Genomic DNA, 19,398 nt, shown 5'->3' with positions numbered 1-19,398 from the left:
GACACATTTTTTAATTGCCTTTGTGCTGCGACCTCCTCTCTAGCTCTTCTCAGCTATGCTATTGGCCGGTGCCTCTTTGATCACACACGTATTGATCCCTCGATTAATGAGAAGCAATTTGCTCATGAGGAACTATGATACTCTCCTCCCAGACAAGTCACGTGTATACAATTCAATGATCGCCCAGGTGTTCGGGGGCACCATCCAGCCTGCCAGAAACTGAATAAAAACATTCTGTTCCCTGGCATTAATGATGATAAAAACCCACATTGGGCTAATCAGCACAAGCCTGGGTTTGAGGTTGCCCCTGGGACGGAGGGAGACGAACACAGAGCAGCTGGGCACATGGGATGTTGCCTGGCATTTCTGGCTGCTCTTGGAGAGTTTATCTATTCAAAGGTGCTCTACTGGGGGCAGGATTGCCTTGCTTGCAGGCATCTGGAATGGGGGCAGGTCTCGTTGTCATAGATACTGGAGGTCTTAGTGAAATTTAGTAAGAGGACAGGTAGGCAGGGACGCTAAACTCCTACAACACGTGGGGCAACCCTGTACATTAAAAGCTTTCCCCATGCAACACGCCTCCAGGGCCCCAGCTGACAAGCACCCGGAATCCAGCCCACCAGACAAGGGCTGAATTCATATTCAGAATAACAACCCCCAGACTGTCTTGCCTACAAGACCCCAAGCACAGCCCCAAAGCACAAAGTCCCAAATAAGTCCCCCTGTCCTTCCCGCTCCTGCAGATCTGCGGGGTGTGGAGCTGTAGTATCCTTCTGTTTTGCGCTTTGATTTGAATTCATTACCAACATCTTGTAGGGCTTTCCAAGTGGTGCTAGGGGTAAAGAATCTGCCCGCCAATGCAAGAGACCCAAGAGATGCAGGTTCGATCCCTGGGTCAGGAAGATCCCCTGGAGGGGGGCATGGCAACCCACTCCATTTTTCTTGCCTGGAGAATCCCATGGACAGAGGAGCCTGGCAGTCTACAATCCATAGGGTGGCAAAGAGCTGGACACAACTGAAGCTTCTTAGCATGTACACAACAACATTTTAAAACTCAGGATATTTCACCACACAAGTCCAGATTTTCAGTGTCTCCTGTCTCCTTGGAGGATATGAACCCCTGGGCCCGTGAGAGTTCCAGGCACCCACTGTCCCCACCGAGCTAGCTTCACTCACTGCCTGACCCCTCCTAGCATCTAAGTTTGCAAACCCAGCTTTCCCCAAGGTTCCAGGGCCTGAAGACAAACCACAATGAACTGCAGGTGAACTTGCACAGCCTTGCAAAGGCCTGGAGAACATAATACTCTCCAGCCAGACCACAAGCTTTGACCTCAGTACACACGGCATCGGGCTGCAGGTTTTTTATGAGAATCGGCACTCCAGAGTCAAATCAGGACTGACAGCTTTAAACGACATTGACCAACTTCAAACACAAGTGTAAAAGGACTCCCCCTTTACATAACAAGGCATGATTATAGGCTCAGATTTCCGCGGGCCTTCAAAGCCTGTGAGATCACAGGCTAGGTTATTCACACACCGGCCCTGCCAAATTCTAGCTTTTCTTAACAAACCCAGCTTCTCCCAGAACGGAGGCACGGAGACGAGAAGCGGGCCCCACACATCCGACGGTTTGCTACAGCTCAATCAAAAGATGCGATTAAATCAATGAATGGAGAAATAGGAACTGGGATGGCAGATATTATTCCAAGCCTCTGCATGGAGGGCAACTGCAGCCCGTTCCAATGTGAAACCGAGCCTGCATGCTGTTAATAACTCTAAATAGGCTTTTGATTTGGTTAATATCAGGGCTGCTGTCGGGCGGCTGCATCTTACCGGTTCCTCTGCTGGAGCAATATTAAATACTCATCGTGCTTCTCATCAAAGTCTGTCACCATGTCCTTAGTGTAACCCTGAAATGAAGAAACAGAGCGGTGTGATGTCGGAATGCAGGGGAGCGTTTACCGAGGCCTAGGTACAGCACACGCCCCACGGGAGGCCGAGAGGCAGAGGCTGACCTTGACGAAGGCCTGGCTCCCTGGATGCATCACCCTGGCGACCCAGAGCCCCAGAGACTGTCTGACGGCCCAGTGGATCTAGAACATACGCAACTAACAGTCTATGTAAAGGAGAAGGGTGATTTGATTCCCCAGCCTCACTGTTCATTCCTCCCATGCCCTAATAAAATCAAGGACTCTGAGAAGATTTGGGCTTTACTGTTTTCTCCATGCTCGTGATTTGGTGATCTCTATTGCCCTAACCAGATGGAACCCAAATCAGTTGTTTGAGAGAGAAATCTCATTTTTTTTTTCTTGCCACTGTGAAAGAAATGCATGCTTATTATAAACAACTCAGTCATTACAAAAATATACGATGCAGAGAGTGAAGATTCCTTTGAAGCAGATGTTTGTGGTTTTCTGCTTCCCCTTCTGGTCACAGAACTCTGGATTTCTTTGGGGGAACCGCTCAGTCCCTTTTCCCAGTTTGCTGGCTTCCTTAGATGCCCTTGAAAGTTCCTTTGGTCTGCGCTCGGGTCACATGACCTTGACCTTGGTCTCGCCCATCAACACAGTACTTCCCCTGGCCGCAAGGATCCACTGGTCAGGGGATGAGCCTCAGCCTGAGCCTGGCCCTTGAAACTCAGCCCAAGGACTTTACTGATACTCCTGGGGAAAAGCTACTCTCTTTCCACTCGGGTGCTAAGGTAACGAGACGCAGGCTTGGCAATGCCTGAGAACGAAGTCAAGAAAGAAGACAGCAGATCCCAGCGATGCAAAGACGGAGAGTCCTAGTGACATAATTTGAGCCCCTGGATCCACCCGTGCCTGAAGAAGTGTCTGGACAACTTAGTTATGACCCTAACGTTATTTTGTTTCAACTGAGTTTCTGTCATTTGCAGCCAATAGAATTATATAAGTCGTTACCATGGCCTGATCATTAGAGATAAAGATTATCTCTATTAAAGATTTTTACAGCCCTATGGGGGGATAGTAAATGTATAATAAACTATAAATATTAAAAGTGACATACGGACCTCCCTAGTGGTGAGGTGGATAAGAATCTGCCTGGCGATACAGGGGACATGGGTTCAATCCCTGGTCTGGGAAGAGTTCACATGTCCAGGAGTAACCAAGCCCATGTGCCACCACTCCTGAAGCCCATAAACCTAGAACCTGTGCTCCGCAACAAGAGAAGTCACCGCAGGGAGAAGCCCGTACACCCCAGCCAAGAGCAGCCCCCATTCGAGGGAACTAGAGACATCCCACAAGCAGCGACGAAGACCCAGCGCAGCCAAAACAAATGAATGCAGTGACATACGTAACACCAGTAAAACCTCCACTCTGATTCGATACATATTCCACTAGATGCTTTTCTTTGTTTGTAATATACATATATCCATATTTATAAACACACACACATTCTTTTAAACGAAAGTAGGGTCATACTGTAAAGACGCTTTGCCATCTTCTATGCTTCTTAACTAACTTAACTTCTTAACTAAAGAGACAGTGTAGGCTTCATTCTAGCCACAAGTCAGACGGATTAAGTGTTAAATGGCAAGTGAGACGCTTGTAATAGAAACACAATTTGTGTGAAAATCCTAACAATTATCATGGGGAGAAGAAAAAAAAAGAGGTTTTCCATCATTGTCTTCTTAGCTTCTCAAAATCTGCCTTGCACCCCATTAATCTACCAGAACTCTTCCCAAGGGTGACCCATACCCTCCTTAAGCAAATATGATAGCTCTTTCCAACTTCATCCTTTTCCATTGATCCGGGGCCACGGGGAGCTGTTCCCGCCCATCCGTTCCCCAAGTTCTCCCCCTCTAGCTTCCGAGGTTCTGAATGAGGCTCCTCCCCTCCCGCACCTTCTCTGGCTGCCCTTCTTCCTTGGCCTTGGACGTGGATGGTCGCTGTCTCTGTCCATCTCAGCTGTCTGTACCTTTCTCCCTCTGCCTTCCTGTCTCCTTCCGATTCCAAGGAAATGGGTCCCCCGTGTGTGGGGACGCCAGAGGGTCCCTGCCAGTCCAGCACTGACAGCCCAGCCCTCTTCTCACTCCTTTTCCTGCAGGAAGGACCCTAGGCTGTGGCCGTCTGCTTCCTTCTTTCCCTGTTGCCCCCCACTTTTCCTCCCAGGCTCCCCTCTCTCTGAGCCACCTGGGGAAAGGATGCTGGAATCCTGTCTTTTCTTTCACCCTGAGTCTCTGAAGCCTCCGAGTTTTCCTGGGGTTTTTCGGGCTAGCTAATCTGGCCAATCAGGAAGTGAAGAATAATAAGAAAGGATGATACTCTGAAATCATAAGAAATTTAAACAAACTAGCAGGTGTTCCTATTCCTATTTCCCTGGCTTCCTGAGAAGCCCAGAGACTTTCCTTGGTCCTCCCTGGACTGAGTCCTGCCTCATTTTGACTGTGCGGAAAGCAGCGTGACCTCAGGAGAGCTGGTAGGTTGCAGGATATGGAGTCTGGAGAGGATTCTCAGTTCCTTTTTCAGAACAACGTGTATACGAGGCGGACAGTTGACGAAGCATTTCCATATACATGATTCTCCTTTGATCTTCGTGGCAACCCTTGAAGTGGTTATTACCACCCCATTTAAGAAACAAGGAAACCCATCCCATGCGCCTTCCAGAAACATGGATCCTACTCCACGGTAATTTACATAACTATTTTGAGATATTAAAATGGCCACTGATATATTATGGTACGGGATGAAATATTCAATGACATTTTTAGATGAAATATGAGACTTCAAAGAGATCGCAGCTCGGGGTGGGCTGTCCTGGGTTTTCACCTCCGGGAATACATTTATTCGCCTCTGCCAGGAGGGAGATGTCATTGGAAAGATTTGAAGAGCTCAGGCACAGAGCCAGCAAAACTTCTCATCAACCCCATGTTTCTCAAATGCTGATGCGTGTGTAAATAACCTGAGACTGTGTGGAAAGTGAGGTTCTGATTCAGAGGCCCAAGCTGACACCTATAACAAGCTCCCAGGCAATGCCCGTGGGCCACACTTTGCCAGCGAGGCCCTGGACCAGCCCTGTTTACTCCTCATTACTCACAATATGCCCATCTCTAATCAGGTCAGCATTGAACTTGAGCTGTGAAGAATGTGAGCTTTGGAGTCCCGTGTGTGTTGCATGCTCAGTCGCTAACTTGAGTCTAACTCTTTGCGACTTTATGGACTGTAGCCTGCCAGGCTCCTCTGTCCCTGGGATTTCCTAGGCAAGAATACTGGAGGGGGTTGCCATTCCCCTCTCCAGGGGATTTTCCTGATCCAGGGATCAAACCCACACCTCTTACGCCTCCTGTGTTGGCAGGTGGGTTCTTTACCACTAGTGCCAACTGGGAGACTCGGCTTCAAGTCTCAACAGTGCTACTTGTTTCTGTCAAATGGAGGTAACAATAGTACCTGTCTGGTTGGATCTGTCTTTCCCTCATAGGCTTCCCTGGTGACTCAGTGGTCAAAAAAAAAAATCCACCTGCCAATGTAGGAGACACAGGTTCCATCCCTGATTTGGGAAGATCCACTGGAGAAGGGAATGGCTACCCACTCCAATATGCTTGCCTGGGAAATCCCATGGACAGAGGAGCCTGGCGGGCTACAGTGCATGGGGTCACAGACACGAATTAGTGACTAAACAGCAACAACAACACAGGATCGAAGGTGAGTTGGATGCAATAACAATAAGAAGGCCACAGCACGGAATCTGGCACCTGGGTAGTTCTCAGTATTTAAATAGTACTATCTTAGCCCCGCCCCACCCCACCCAGCTCACTGCTGTCCTGATGCCCTAATTATTCGATTCCCTTCCCCTTGTGGCTCCCCCCAGATCCTCTCCAAGGCCCAGCTCGGCTCCCCAAGTCTCCATGAAGGCTTCCTCTGCCATTCTCACCCCCTCTCACTTCAGCTCAGTTTGAAACCCTGCAATTAGTATTAAGTTAAACACAATACAGGGTGAAATCGTATATAATTAAGTGCTACGTTGTAAGCCTTTAACTATATCTATTGCTCACTCATTATCTGGGGATTTGGAGACCTGGAGGGGAGCCCTGAACTCTGCTACTTACCTTCTCTGAGCCTCTGTTTCCTTGTCTGTAAAAAGGGGATGTTAATAAGGTCTACCTTGCAGATCTACTCTAAGAATAAAAGTGGAAATCATTAAGCATCCTTTTCTTTCTTCTTATTACTGATTCCTTAGCTGGATTATAAATTTCTGGAGTGTAGAACTGTGCGGAAGTGGGGGAACCAACCATGATGTGGGAAACCTGGAGCCCTGGGCCCCAGTCTCAGCTTCCACATTGTCCAGCTCCGTGATGGTAACCGCTGAGGATGACCAGTGCCCACCAGTTAACTCTCACCCTGGTCAGATGCCAGACATCTCTCTTCCTGGCACGGCATATTTCACTTTGCTGAGGCTTTATTTCTCAGGCTATAGAACGTGGAATGTGAGAGTGAGTGAGTATTAATTAATATTTAAGCCTTCCCCCTGGAGTAGGAAATGGCAACCCACTCCAGTATTCTTGCCTGGAAAATCCCATGGACAGAGAACCCTGGCTGGCTGCAGCCCATGAATTGGCAAAGAATCAGACATGACTGAGCATGCACACACATCAGACATCCTACAAACACAGGAGAACCTTGTAAAGTACCAAGTTTATCATCATCATCTTTTAGCAAATGTTGATCAAGTGTTTACTGTGTGGCTGCTACCTATGCAATGAGGATTTAACAAAAACGTCAACCCAGTGGGTAGCCAGATCCCAGCTTTTCTGTAGACTGCACCCAACCCTCGGTCAGGGGCTGATCCTCCCAACTCTGCCCCGCATTCCGGTTCTGAGGGATGTGAATGGCAGCCCCTGCTGTCATGCGCTCAGTCAAGCAACACACTGGCCAGGAGTCTATAATTTAGGGAATGGCCTGCCGTGGGGTCTGGGGACACCCATTCAATTGAATGCATAAGGGTATTTTTCTGGGAAGAGAGTCCATCACTTTCATCAGATTCCCAAGGGCATCTGAGGCCACAGAAAGGAGACAATTGATTATGCTGTGCTGTGAATAGTGGCTCAGTCATGTCTGACTCTTTGCGACCCTGTGGACTATAACCTGCCAGGCTGCTCTGTCCATGGAATTCTCCAGACAATAATCCTGGAGTTGCCATGCCTTCCTCCAGGGTTTCTTCCCAACCCAGAAATTGAACAGCAGTCTCCAGCATTGCAGGCAGATTCTTTACCAGCTGAGTTACCAGGGAAGCCCCAAGGGATTATAACAAAAGTGTATCTAATGTGATGCCAGGGATCTGAAGGAGGGGACTGGGGAGGCTCCTGAGGGCATGGCCAGGCTCAAATCCTTGGGAGTCATCCTAAAAGCCTCACTCACTCACTCACTCACTTTCCCACTCCAGGTCCAATCCATCAGCATCATGTGAAAAATACCACTTATTCCCTAATCTGACCACTTCTCCCCACCTCCTTGCTACCGCACTGGTTCAGGACTCCTGTCCTCCCGCTCCTGCCCTCCCCACTGCCATCCATCCTCCCTGCAACAGCCCGGGAGTCCTGATGAAAGGGAAGCCGAATCATTTCACTTCTCTGCTCTGGACTCTGCAGGGGTTCCCAGCGGCCACCAGGCCCCGCCCACTGGGCCTCCACCCACGTCTCTGACCACCTCATCACTCCGGTACCCGAAACACCCAGCCTGTGCCCACCCACCCAGGGGCCTTTGACTCCCCATCCTTCCCCTGGGGAAATACCCAGATTCCTCATCTCCTTCAAGGCTGGTCTCAGATCTTACCTTCTTGGCGACGTCCTCCCCAGGCATCCTATTTAAAATTCCAGGGACTTTCCTGGTGGTCCAGTGATTAAAAAGCCGAGCTTCCAATCCAGGGAATGTGGGTTCAGTCTCTGGTTGGGGAACTAAGATTCCACAGGCCACAAGGACTGAGCCCGGGTGTCACAACTGAAGAGTCTGTGAGCCACAACAAAGATCAACCAAACCCCAACGCAGGAAAAAATAAATATTTTTAAAAATTGCAAGCCATGTATATACACACACACACACATATTCCCAAACCCTCACTTATATAAACTCTCCTTGATCTTATTCATCATGCCTCTTATTACTGGGCCATCCCCTTGCACTTCTCCATGAAGGCAGAGACTGTCTGTTTTGATCGCTTTGTGTATTCTAAGCCCCTAGGACAGTGCCTGGCACACGATGGGCCCTCATTAAATGAATAAATGAGACGTTCGAGCTTAGATTTGAAAACTAAACAGTCTGGGGACTTTCCCTCTGGTCCAGTGGCTAAGACTCTGTGCTGTCTGTGCAGGGGGCCTGGATTCGATCCCTGGTGGGGGAACTAGATCCCACATGTCAAAACTGAAGAGCCCACAGGCCGCAATGAAGATGGAAGATCCTGCGTGCCACAACTAAGACCTGGAGCAGCCAAATATTAATAAATAATTAATAAATAAAAATAAATATTAAATATCTTCCCTCGTAGCTCAGTTGGTAAAGAATCTGCCTGCAGTGCAGGAGACCTAGGTTCGATCCCTGGGTTGGGAAGATGCCCTGGGAGAAGGAAATGGCAACCCACTCCAGTACCCTTGCCTGGAAAATCCTATGGACAAGAGGAGCCTGGGGGGCGCGGTCCATGGGGTCACAAAGAGTCGGGCACAACTGAACGACTAACACACACAACACACACACACAGATATTAAAAAAAGAAAGTTAAAAGGCTCGCTGGACAACAAGAGAAAGGCATTCCACACAGCAGGAGGGGCAGGAGCTAAGGTTTGGGAGTCTGAAAAAGCCTGAAAAGGCTCATGGATCAGTCAGAAGTTGGGTTTGCCTAGAGTGACAGGTGCCGAGGAGGCTCGAATTAAGTACGGCAAATGGTCTAAGGAATTCAGACGTGACATGAAAGCCAAGTCCCACGGCCATCATTGTTATCCTTATCATCTTTATCCCTAATGCTGGCCCCAGAGAAATTTGTAGAATTTTATCAATGGCCGTATTATTAATTCTCTCTGGGGGAAAAAAATGGAATTGGAAAGAAACGCCTAGAATCAGTTATGCTTAAAGGAGCTCGACAGAGTCTATATTTCAGGGATCACGTACTCCTCTGAGGCCAGAAGACTGGAATTCTCCTAAAGAGGGTTGATTTAGCGAGTGGCAGAGCCTGAGCTGCATTCACGAGCAGCTGAGAGCGTTGGGTTGGCTTCCAGGGCCGGCAGATGTCGGGGACCTGACTTTGCAGGTGTCAAGTCCCATCAGAGAAGAACAATAACTTGGAATGGCTTAATGATGAGGCTGTGAACACACTGTGTCGGGGGCACCATGCGGAGTTCACAGAGCACTTCCACACACCTGACTTACTCCATCTGTTCTGCCCCTCCCCCAGCCAAGTGCCACATCTTACCGCAGGGACCATTTATGAGTGACAAGCGAACGTTACAGGTCAATGGAGCCCACGTTTTGGGCCACTTCAATGACCATTTAAGGTACTTTTTGTGGGTGTCTGCAAGAATGCTATGCCCTGGGATCATTATCCGCATTTTACAGAGGCGGAAACGGAGGCTTTGAAAGCTGAAGCAAATTGCCCCAAAGCCATGTCCAGGGGAAGATAGTGGACATCTGTTGTTTTTGTCATTTCTTTTTTTCTTTCTTTCTTTTTTGACTGCACCACAGGGCATGCAGGATCTTAGCTCCCTGACCAGGTATCAGACCCATGCCCCCTGCCATGGAAGCGCAGGGTCTTAAGCACTGGACCACCAGGGAAGCCCCTATTCATTTTCTTCTAGTTACATCTCCTCGGTTTGCCTTTGGGAAACCATCTCTCCTCACTCTCAGCATACATGGTGCGGGTGGAAATCACACTGGCAACCCCTCAAGGGTGAGCACATGACTGAGGCTTGGACAGCCAAGGCCAGGCTTATCTGGCTAGTCTGTCTCCCTGGTCATGTGACTGGTTTAGGGCTGTGCCCAAAGCCAGCTCAACAGACTCAAACCAGTGATTGGTTGAATCTGCTAGAAAAGTCCCTCTCTCTCTTCCCCTGGAATTATTAGCTGATATGAGCTGTGAAGGGGGCTTCCTGGGTGGCACTAGTGGTAAATAACCCGCTTGCCAATACAGGAGATGTAAGAGATTCGGGTTCGATCCCTGGGTCGGGATGATCCCCTGGAGGAAAGCATGGCAGCCCACTCCAGTATTCTTGCTTGGAGAATGCCATAGAGAGAGGAGCTTGGCAGACTACAGTCCATAGGGTTGCACAGAGTCAGACATGACTGAAGGGACTTAGCATACATGCATGAGCTGTGAGCTATAAGGGTCACCAAAATGAAGAAGCTATTTTTATCAACTGATTAGGTTCACAGTTACAAATGTCCTTCTATGTTCCATGAAGAGATCTGTCCAAGAGTAACACCAACATAGAGCCAGCAGAATTGAGGACACAGATAGATGACCAGATAGAAACGGGAACTTCTCAACCATGTTTAATCCCTGTATCTCCCGCCTGAAGCCAGCACTACTTGGACTTGTAAGTCACAAGAGTTAACACATTATTTTCTTTACTCAAGCCACTTGTGTGTGTGTGTGTGATTCACACTGAGTGAGTTCTCAGTGATGCAGTGGTAGAACTAATACTAAGAGGTATCTGAACCTGAAGTCACTACCAGGTCCTAGCAACAGTGGAACATTTAGTAGAGGTTTAAAATAATACCTGAGGGACTTCCCTGGTGGTCCATTGGTCAAGAATCCGTCTTGCAAAGCAGGGGACATGGGTTCGATCTCCGGATGGGGAACTAAGATCCCACAAGGGGAGGGCAACTAAGCCCACAGCACAGCTACGGAGCCCACGTGCTCTGGAGCCTGAGCCACAACTGGAGAATCCATGGGCCCCTGTGAAAAATCCCCCAAGAAAAAAACGAAGATCCTGGGTCCCACAGCTAACACCCAATACAGCCAAATAAAAAATGAACAAATAAATTAAAAAAAAAATACCTTAATGAATGTTCTCAATGATGGCCCTATGCTCCCAGAAATCGGTGATCCAAATGTATCTTACAGCACAAAACTCCTACTCTGCCTTCAGAACCCAACCTAGTGTTCTCCCAGTGATTTGGGTTTCCCAACACGGCACAGTAAGTCCTGAATGCATATTACTTGAATGAAAAAGTATAGTTCTTAGCTTGTATGTTGAGGCTTTTGCTGACATATCAGATGCACTCCCATCCTTAAAACAAGAACAACAGATACTCCACATTCTGCACGCTTAGGTTGCAAGATCTAAACCAACGGTTGAGACTGCCCCCTAGAGGTGGATCAAAACAACACAAACTGAAGCAAAGTTTCTCATGGCCATGGGTAGACAGAAGGACAAAATCACATGCTTACGCGCGAGTCAGATGGATCATTAAAGGAAGACTTGGGGTTATTTCTCAAATACCTATGCATCATTATTTCCTGCAACCAATGTACACCTTGAGATTTTATACTTCGTTTCAGGTTAGTAGAATATTCACGCAGATCCAGAATCTAGTGTTTCCTCCTGGACTCCAGGACACAGGACACTGTATCTTTATGAAACCATTTTTTCTTCCACAGCTATCTATAAAATCTTTTTCAATAGCCACTCGAAAAGAATTAACATTTCTTTTTATTCTCAGAAAACTTTTTTTAATAAGACAGCAATGTGCATTATATACTGTCTTTTAGGCAGGCAAACAGAGATTTTCTCTTTTTTTAATCTTGAATGAGCGTGCTTCAAAAAGGAAACTTTATATTAATGCCATAAATGGAAAATCATTATCGCCTGCCATAAACAGAAGGCAGAGAGAAATACGGACCTTCTGAAATAGCATGTGTTTACTTGCCACCTGCAGGGCAACGCAAGCGTGCAAACCACACGTGGGGAAGCGCAAGGCCCGAAATTCCACATTCACACGACCCCGAGTGGCGGGTGGCGCTGACCTCATTTCCCCAATTCATTCATTCACTCAGTATTTATTGAACAACTCCTCTGGGCACACAGCGAGCACATCAAACACTCCGCTCTCAAGAAACTTACATTCTAGTGAGAGGAGACAGGTTATTTTTTTAAAAAGGGGGGGAGGGGGGATATTATATCAAATGAAGCTCAGTGCTGTGGAAAATAAGAGGTCGAGGAAAACAGAGGGAATAGAGGGTGGAGCTACTATGTTAGCCAGCGGGTCAGAGACGGCCTCTGGTGCAATGACTTTCAAGAGGAGACTGAAGGAAGTGGAGGAGGAGACCCCTATGGGAATCTGGACAAAGGAGCTTCCAGGTGGCAGGAACAGCACGTGCAAAGGCTCTGAGGCGGGGGTGGAGGCCACGGTGAGGACTCTGGGCTTACTCTGAAGTAGCCAGGAGGCTAGTGGAGGATTTGGAGCAGAACTGCCAGGGGCTGAGGCTGTTCCCACCGTCCACCCTGAGGAGAGATCGGGAGGGGACGCAGGCCTGCAGGGCCCCCGGGCAAGCCCAGTTGTACAGACAGCCTCTGGGTGTTTGCCAGGCTGGTACTAAACTGACTCAGGGCGGCTGTTGCCCGTCAGAGCCTCCAAGCCCACAGCGCCATCACTTGGCCTGATGGGAGGAGAGACGTCACCTGGGTGGAATTTTCCCTCCAGTCTCCACCTCCACCACTTGGTTTGCATCCGAGAGCTTTTTTTTTTCACATATATATATATAAAGAGTAGCTTCTTTTTAAAAATGTTTTATTAGTTATTTTTGACTGCACTGGGTCTTTGTTGCTGCGGGCGGGCTTTCCTCTAGCTGCAGTAAGCAGGGCTACTCTTTACATGTGGTACGAGGACTTCTCATCGCGGTGGCTTCTCCCACGGAGCACAGGCTCTAGGGTGCTGGGGCTCAGCAGTTGTGGCTCACGGGCTTAGCTGCTCCACGGCGTGTGTGAGCTTCCTGGACCAGGGATCAGACCCACATCCCCTGCCTTGGCAGGTGGATGCTTAACCACTGGACCATGAGGGACGTCCACTGAAAATTTCCTTCTAAAGGAATGGACCTCTTGCCGAGTACATCCATCACCGGGACCTTCCCTAACTCTTCCTGCCCAGCAAGCGGGGCTGCCCGAGTGGACGCTCTCCTCCCAGGACCGCCCCCTCCCCACCCTCCTGAAGACGGGGGAGCCCTCAGGGCCCCGCCCCATCAATCCAACAGAGTTTCCTTGAGCTTCTCCTAGTGGGTGGGTGCTGCGCTAAGGGCCGGAGACAACGATAAATAATCTGGCTGCACCACCCTCCTGACCTCATTCCCACTCCGCACAACCCTTCAGCCCAGCAGCCCTTGTGGCTGTTTCTCCAAGAGGCCTTGCCTCTCTCCTCTCAGGGCCGGGGCACTTGAGGTCTCCCCGGCTGGGAATGCTTCCTCTTTCTTGTGGGCACATGGGGCCCTTCCAGGGACCCCTTCTGACTGTCCCCGGCCTTCTCAGCCTCCTCGACGTGGCCGCGGCACTTCCCCGCTCTGGAATTACCTCTGTTTGTTTTGTTTGTGGTTCCCCTACTGGGATGGCAGGCCCATGGGGTCTGATGCGGTGAATTTGTGGAAAGGTAGGGATGAGGAGGGAAAGAAGGAGATGAAAGCAGGAAGATCAGCTCCTTGTCCTCGAAGAACTGGAGGAGTGGCGACTGACAGACACTGCTCTGAGGTGGTGGGGGGTTGGGGGGGTGCTGGCCCGGGAGCCGTGGGTCCAGAGGATGGGTGCCTGGTGTGGCTCGGGGCTGGGCAGGCTCTACAGAGGAGAGGTCAGGACGCCCGCTGCAGGGAGCTCAGAGGTGGGTGTGGGCGGGCAGAGGAGGGACAGGGCAGGCATCCGGGCAGGAGCAGTGTGTGCAAAGGCCCAGCGCCAGGAGACCCGGGAGCCGTCTTGAGGCTGGGACGAGAGGAGTGGTCAGGGCACATTGGTGATCCCCTGGCTTCTGACATTTCCAGGCCAGCTCAAAGCCCGATGAGGGGCAAAGCCTGTTTGTGCCAATGACAGGTGCTAAGTGGTGGGGAGTGAAATGTCCTGCTCAAATCTAGGGTGGTGCAGTGGGTGGAACTCAGGGTCCTGGAATAGATGTCATCTCACACACTAGTCAAGATTTCTGCTGTGTGAGGTCCCAGAGATCCAGGCACGTAGAGGAGATGACGGTTCGCCCCTATCTCGTCCCTGGCTGTGTGGCACTGGGATCTTTTTCTCCCCGCCCAGACCCCCTCTTCTCCCTCCTCCCCTTCCGCCTCTTTAGGTTGACTGAGCACTTCCTCTTCAACATGGGGACAGTTCCTTTGCCTCTTGGAGCAGATGGTCTAGGGAGGAGAAGCAACTTTAAGCAAAGGGCCCCACCACCAAATGTACATCATCAACCATTTCTGGAGGTGGGTGAGTGACGCCTTATTGTTGTTCAGTCAATAAGTCATGTCTGACCCTTTGCGAACCCAAGGACTGCAGCACACCAGGCTCCTCTGTCCTTCACTATCTCCCAGAGTTTGCTCAAACTCACGTCCATCGAGTCAGTGATGCCATCCAACCATCTCATCCTCTGCTACCCCCTTCTCCTCCTGCCTGTAATTTTTCCCAGCATCAGGGTCTTTTTCAAAGAGTTGGCTCTTCACATCAGGTGGCCAAAGTATTGGAGCTTCAGCTTCAGCATCAGTCCTTCCAGCGAATATTCAGGACTGATTGGTTTTCAGAGGGAAACATGACTGTGCCTGGGAGGTCAGCTGATGCTCCATGGAGGGGCGACAACAGACCTGCAGCGTGAAGGACGAGCTAGTTAACTGAGAGGCGCAGAGGTGTGTGTGCTCCAAGCAAAGTGGATGCACATGTGGAGGCCACGTGGTGAGAGCAGAGAGTAAGAGGGACACGGAGTAACAGAGGGGCTGGAGATGGGGGCACAGGAGCCAAGCGGGTGACTCGGGACCGGGCGGGCAAGACCACCAAAGCCATGTGGGCCACAGAAGGGAGTTTTGCTCTTAACCCCAGACCAATGGGAAGCTGCGTGGGGTTACTGGGGCAGAGGGGTGATGTTGGGATGAGAGGTTGGAATGAAAGTCAGCGGAAGTGGGTGCTGGGTGGGGGTGCTGGGAGGATGCTCCTGTGGGTGATCAGACAAGAGGTGTCGGCAACAAGGAAAAGGCAGGGAGAACATATTTTCAACGTGAGGACGGAGGACTGGGTGATGGTCTGGAAAAAGGTGGCAAGGAAGGACAAGGTATTAAGGATGACTCTGCCACATCTCTGGTGGTTCAGTGGTAAAGAATCCACCTGCCAATGCAGGGGACAAGGGTTCAATCCCTGGGTTGGGAAGATTCCCTGCAGAAGAAAAAGGCAACCCACTCCAGTTATTCTTGCCTGGAAAACTAGCCTGGCGGGCTAACAGTCCATGGGGTCACAAAGAGTCGGACGCGACTTAGTGACTGAGCAATCAACCAACTGCAGCTTCCAGCCTGTGTAACTAGAGGGATGGCAGTGCCCTTCTCAGGGGTCAAGGCTGGAGGAGGCGCAGGGCTGAGCTGGGTTTGGGGCAGTCGGGTGGAGACACTGAGGCACCCAAGAGGAGCAGTTCATGGGCTGGCAGTGGACATGCAGGTCTGGGATCCACTTCACAGCACAGTTAAGATGACCCTTCCTCCCTGATCACCCCCACCCCAGGCTAGGTTACACCCTCCACTCAGCTGTGTTCCGGCAGCATCTTCACAGACCCTTCTCTGTTGGAGCACTGATCCAAGCCACCATGGACATGGGGCTAGATGTGTATAGCGGACGTGAGCCCAGGTCACGTCCCTAGCTGCTGGGAGCTGTGTCCCTTCCCAGGGAGAGGACCCTCTCACGCTGGGTTATGTCTGATCTCTGATACTGACTCGTGACAAAGGAACAGAGACCCAGGTTGCTTGCCTCGACTGGGAGCACCTCTGCAGGGCCACCCATCCCCACCGCTCCCTGGGGGATCGGCACGGCTGGCCTCACAGTTCAGCTCCTCCCTGTGCCCAGTCCTACTTCTCTCATCCACAAAGGCATTGTTCCTGAGTGTGTGTGCTCAGTTGCTCAGTTGTATCCAACTCATTGTGACCTTTGGACTGTGGCCCACCAGGCTCCTCTGCCCATGGGATTCTCCAGGCAAGAATACTGCAGTGGGTTGCATTTTCTCCTCCAGTTGTTCCTGAGAGCCCCGACCCCCCCACCCCCGCCTCAAATCAGCCTCCTGCACACACAATTCCATTCCAGAGTCTGCATCCTGGGAACCTATGTCAGTTACTTGACCATGAACTCCCAGGGCAGGACTGAGTCAATTACATCAAAGACCACTGGTAAACACATTTTGAATTGAATGAACAATCCTGGCTTAGCCAGGATGTCCCACAGTGGTGATGATTCAAACAGGACAGACCCAAGTCCCCCAAAATGAACTCCTCGGACCACAGGGCTCAATATTTAATTTGGAAACACAATTGCCGCGAAGGTATGCGGCATAGGTCCAGAATTCCTAGACCTTCATTCATCAGCTAAACAGCCAAGTTGGGTGGTCAGGGCTCTGCTGTGAAGCCAGGCACCTGGGTAAGAATCCCATCCGGCTTGTTTGAGTGAGAAATGACGCTGGTGCCCAAGTCTCCTCAGCTGTCAAAGTGAGATGTGGTCCTGCTGCTGCTGCTAAGTCGCTTCAGTCGTGTCCGACTCTATGCGACCCCATAGACGGTAGCCCACCAGGCTCCCCCGTTCCTGGGATTCTCCAGGCAAGAACACTGGAGCGAGTTGCCATTTCCTTCTCCAATGCATGAGAGTGAAAGTGAAGTCGCTCAGTCGTGTCCGACTCTTAGCGACCCCATGGACTGCAGCCCTCCAGGCTCCTCCATCCATGGGATTTTCCAGGCAAGAGTACTGGAGTGGGGTGCCATCGCCTTCTCCAGAGATGTGGTCCTAGGGACATGCATCATAATAGCCCCAAAGCAGAAGCAGCCCAACTGTCCCTCAATGGGTGAAAGGAAAAACAGGCTGTTGGCATATCCATACAATGGGAGATCGCTTGGCAGGCAGATTCCTTACCACTGAACCATCTGGGAAGCCTAATGCAAGGCATGCGGGATCTTAGTTCCCTGACCAAGGATCGAACCTGTGCCACCTGTAGTGTAAGCTCGGAGGCGTAATCACGGACACCAGGGAAGGCCAGGAATTGCACACGTTAAAATGGTGGATTTTGTGTTACGTGAATTATCTCAATTTAAAAATGCAAAAAGGAAAAAAATGTGGGATGGTGATTAAAAGCACCCACTTTATAAACACAAAACATTTAAAATATTGCCAGCTGTGTAATACATTCTTGATAAAGGTTAGCAATGAAGATGATGCTGATGATAAACATTTCAAAGTTTCTATTTATGAGCACACAAAATCTAAACTTGAAGTTTAGACCCTAGACCTAGTTCCCTGAGCTAACGGGGAAGGCAATTTATACAAAGTTAACACCCACCTGAAATTCAGGCAAAGAAAAGATGACGTAACTTTTCAGAGGCTACAACTTTGCTTTCCCCATGCAGGAACAGGAGAGTGTAGGAACAGGAGAGCAGCTGGCTGTAGGATTCCGTCTGTCTCGGGAGTGGGGCTGTGATCACACTCTCCCAACAGGCTCCAGGCTAGTGACAAACACAACCTTGGTCATGCACCAGCCCTTGAACGCCATCGAGCGTGTCAGGCAAGGATGCTACCAGGCTGGTGGCAGGATAAGGGTCTCGATGATGGAGGAGTTGGTCTGCTCTAATAAAAACAGCGATTTTATAATGTCTTGACTGGTGTCTTTGTCAGAAGAGAATGACTTCTAGCTGGGGAGGAGGGCTAGAAATAGAAACTGGCTGACAGGGAAGAAGCCAGGCGTGCAGGCTGTGGGACAGCAGCATTTCATTTGTGTTAATCTATTTCCAAGAGGAAAGGAAGGGAAGGGGACCATCTCAGCCCCAAAAGTAGCCTGTGTCTCCCTCAAAATGTGGATTCTTAAGAGCAAAACGTGAGTGCGTGCTAAGTTGCTTCAGCCGTGCCCGACTCTGCAACCCTATGGACTGTAGCCCGCCAGGATCCTCTGTCCGTGGGACTCTCCAGGCAAGAATCCTGGAGTGGGTTGCCATGCCCTCCTCCAGGGGATCTTCCTGACCCAGGGATCGAACCTGCATCTCCTGTGTCTCCTGCATTGCAGGCGGGTTCTTTCCTGCTGAACCACCAGGGAAACCCAGAGTGGATCAGCAGCCCACAAACTCCTTGGTCTCTTGGCATCCTGCTCGTTCCTTCCAACCCACAGCCCGCCACTGTGCTTTGCTCTAAAGCACAGATCCCCGTGGCCTTCCTCATTAAAAACCTGCCACGGCTGGTGAGGAAGCTGACAGAGGCACTTCGGGGAGCGGCATGGCAGTCTCCACTAAAACAAGACAAAACAAAACCCCGCCTAGCTTCAATCTACTCAGACCCAGTCAGTTCAATCCCTGGAATCTACCAGAGAGACCCACACAGGTGCTGGAGGAGGAATGTGCAAAATGCTAATGCCCTCCATCTGGAAAACGGCTGAATAATCCACAGTCTGTCCATAACATACGGTGACAAGTTTTTAAAAAGCTAGGTTTGTTTGTAACACCGAGGGCGGATCTCTAAGACACAGTTCAGAGAAGAGGGGCAAATGACAAGTGACAAAAGCACATGTGCACATTCATTACGTTACCATTTTGCTAAAATACTACACTCCCAAGATACTACATGCAATTTATGGATTCGCTGGGGTATGCTGATGCACAGAGAAAGGTCTGGAAGGAGGCATGCCCAGCCTGGGACAACAGTTACTCCAGGAGGGGAAGACTGGGGATTAGGAAGGGGTGGCAATCAGCAAAAGGGATTGTGGGCTGATCTAACAGGTTAAAAATATTTTCTTGGGGATGTTGTTTCCTTATATTACCTGCATAACTAATGACCTCCATCCACCCTACTTCTCTTCTCAAAAAAGAATCAATGATTCTACATTCCAGATAGATACAGCTTGACAGGATTTTCCTCTGAATTCCAGAATCCCATATTCAGCCACCTTCATCATTATTATTATTATTATTGGCCGTCCCTCTTAGTTCCCCAAAGAGGGGCTGGACCCATGCCTGTTGCCTTGAGACTTCAGAGTCTTAACCACTGGACCACCAGGGAAGTCTGCTCCAGCTGTTTGACAGGTCTTCATAGCATTGAAGCTGAATCACTGATCTTCCTCCTAAAACCTGTCTCCACTCTCTTTCCCATCGCAGGAGAAGACCAGTCTCTCTGCTTTTCAGACCAAAACTTAAAGTCCTTCTTGATTCCTCTCTTTCCGGGTCCATGTCCGGGTCCAGCCACAGATCCAAGTGACTCCATCTTGCACCCACTGC

The 19,398-nt window shown here is 50.0% G+C and overlaps 1 protein-coding gene across 1 annotated transcript in view; it reads right to left on the bottom strand.

Moving 5' to 3' along the window:
* KATNIP (katanin interacting protein) overlaps positions 1 to 19,398 on the bottom strand; it is a 236,744-nt gene that overhangs the window by 173,050 nt on the left and 44,296 nt on the right. Inside the window, exon 3 of the mRNA XM_055562308.1 lies at positions 1,834 to 1,910. Within this exon, the coding sequence (XP_055418283.1) occupies positions 1,834 to 1,910 (77 nt within the window). The remainder of the gene's footprint in view (positions 1 to 1,833; positions 1,911 to 19,398) is intronic.

Source organism: Bubalus kerabau, chromosome 23, assembly GCF_029407905.1.
Source record: "Bubalus kerabau isolate K-KA32 ecotype Philippines breed swamp buffalo chromosome 23, PCC_UOA_SB_1v2, whole genome shotgun sequence".
Lineage (NCBI taxonomy): Eukaryota > Metazoa > Chordata > Mammalia > Artiodactyla > Bovidae > Bubalus > Bubalus kerabau.
Note: the sequence above shows the minus strand (reverse complement) of the source record. Positions and strands in the feature narration are given on the sequence as shown.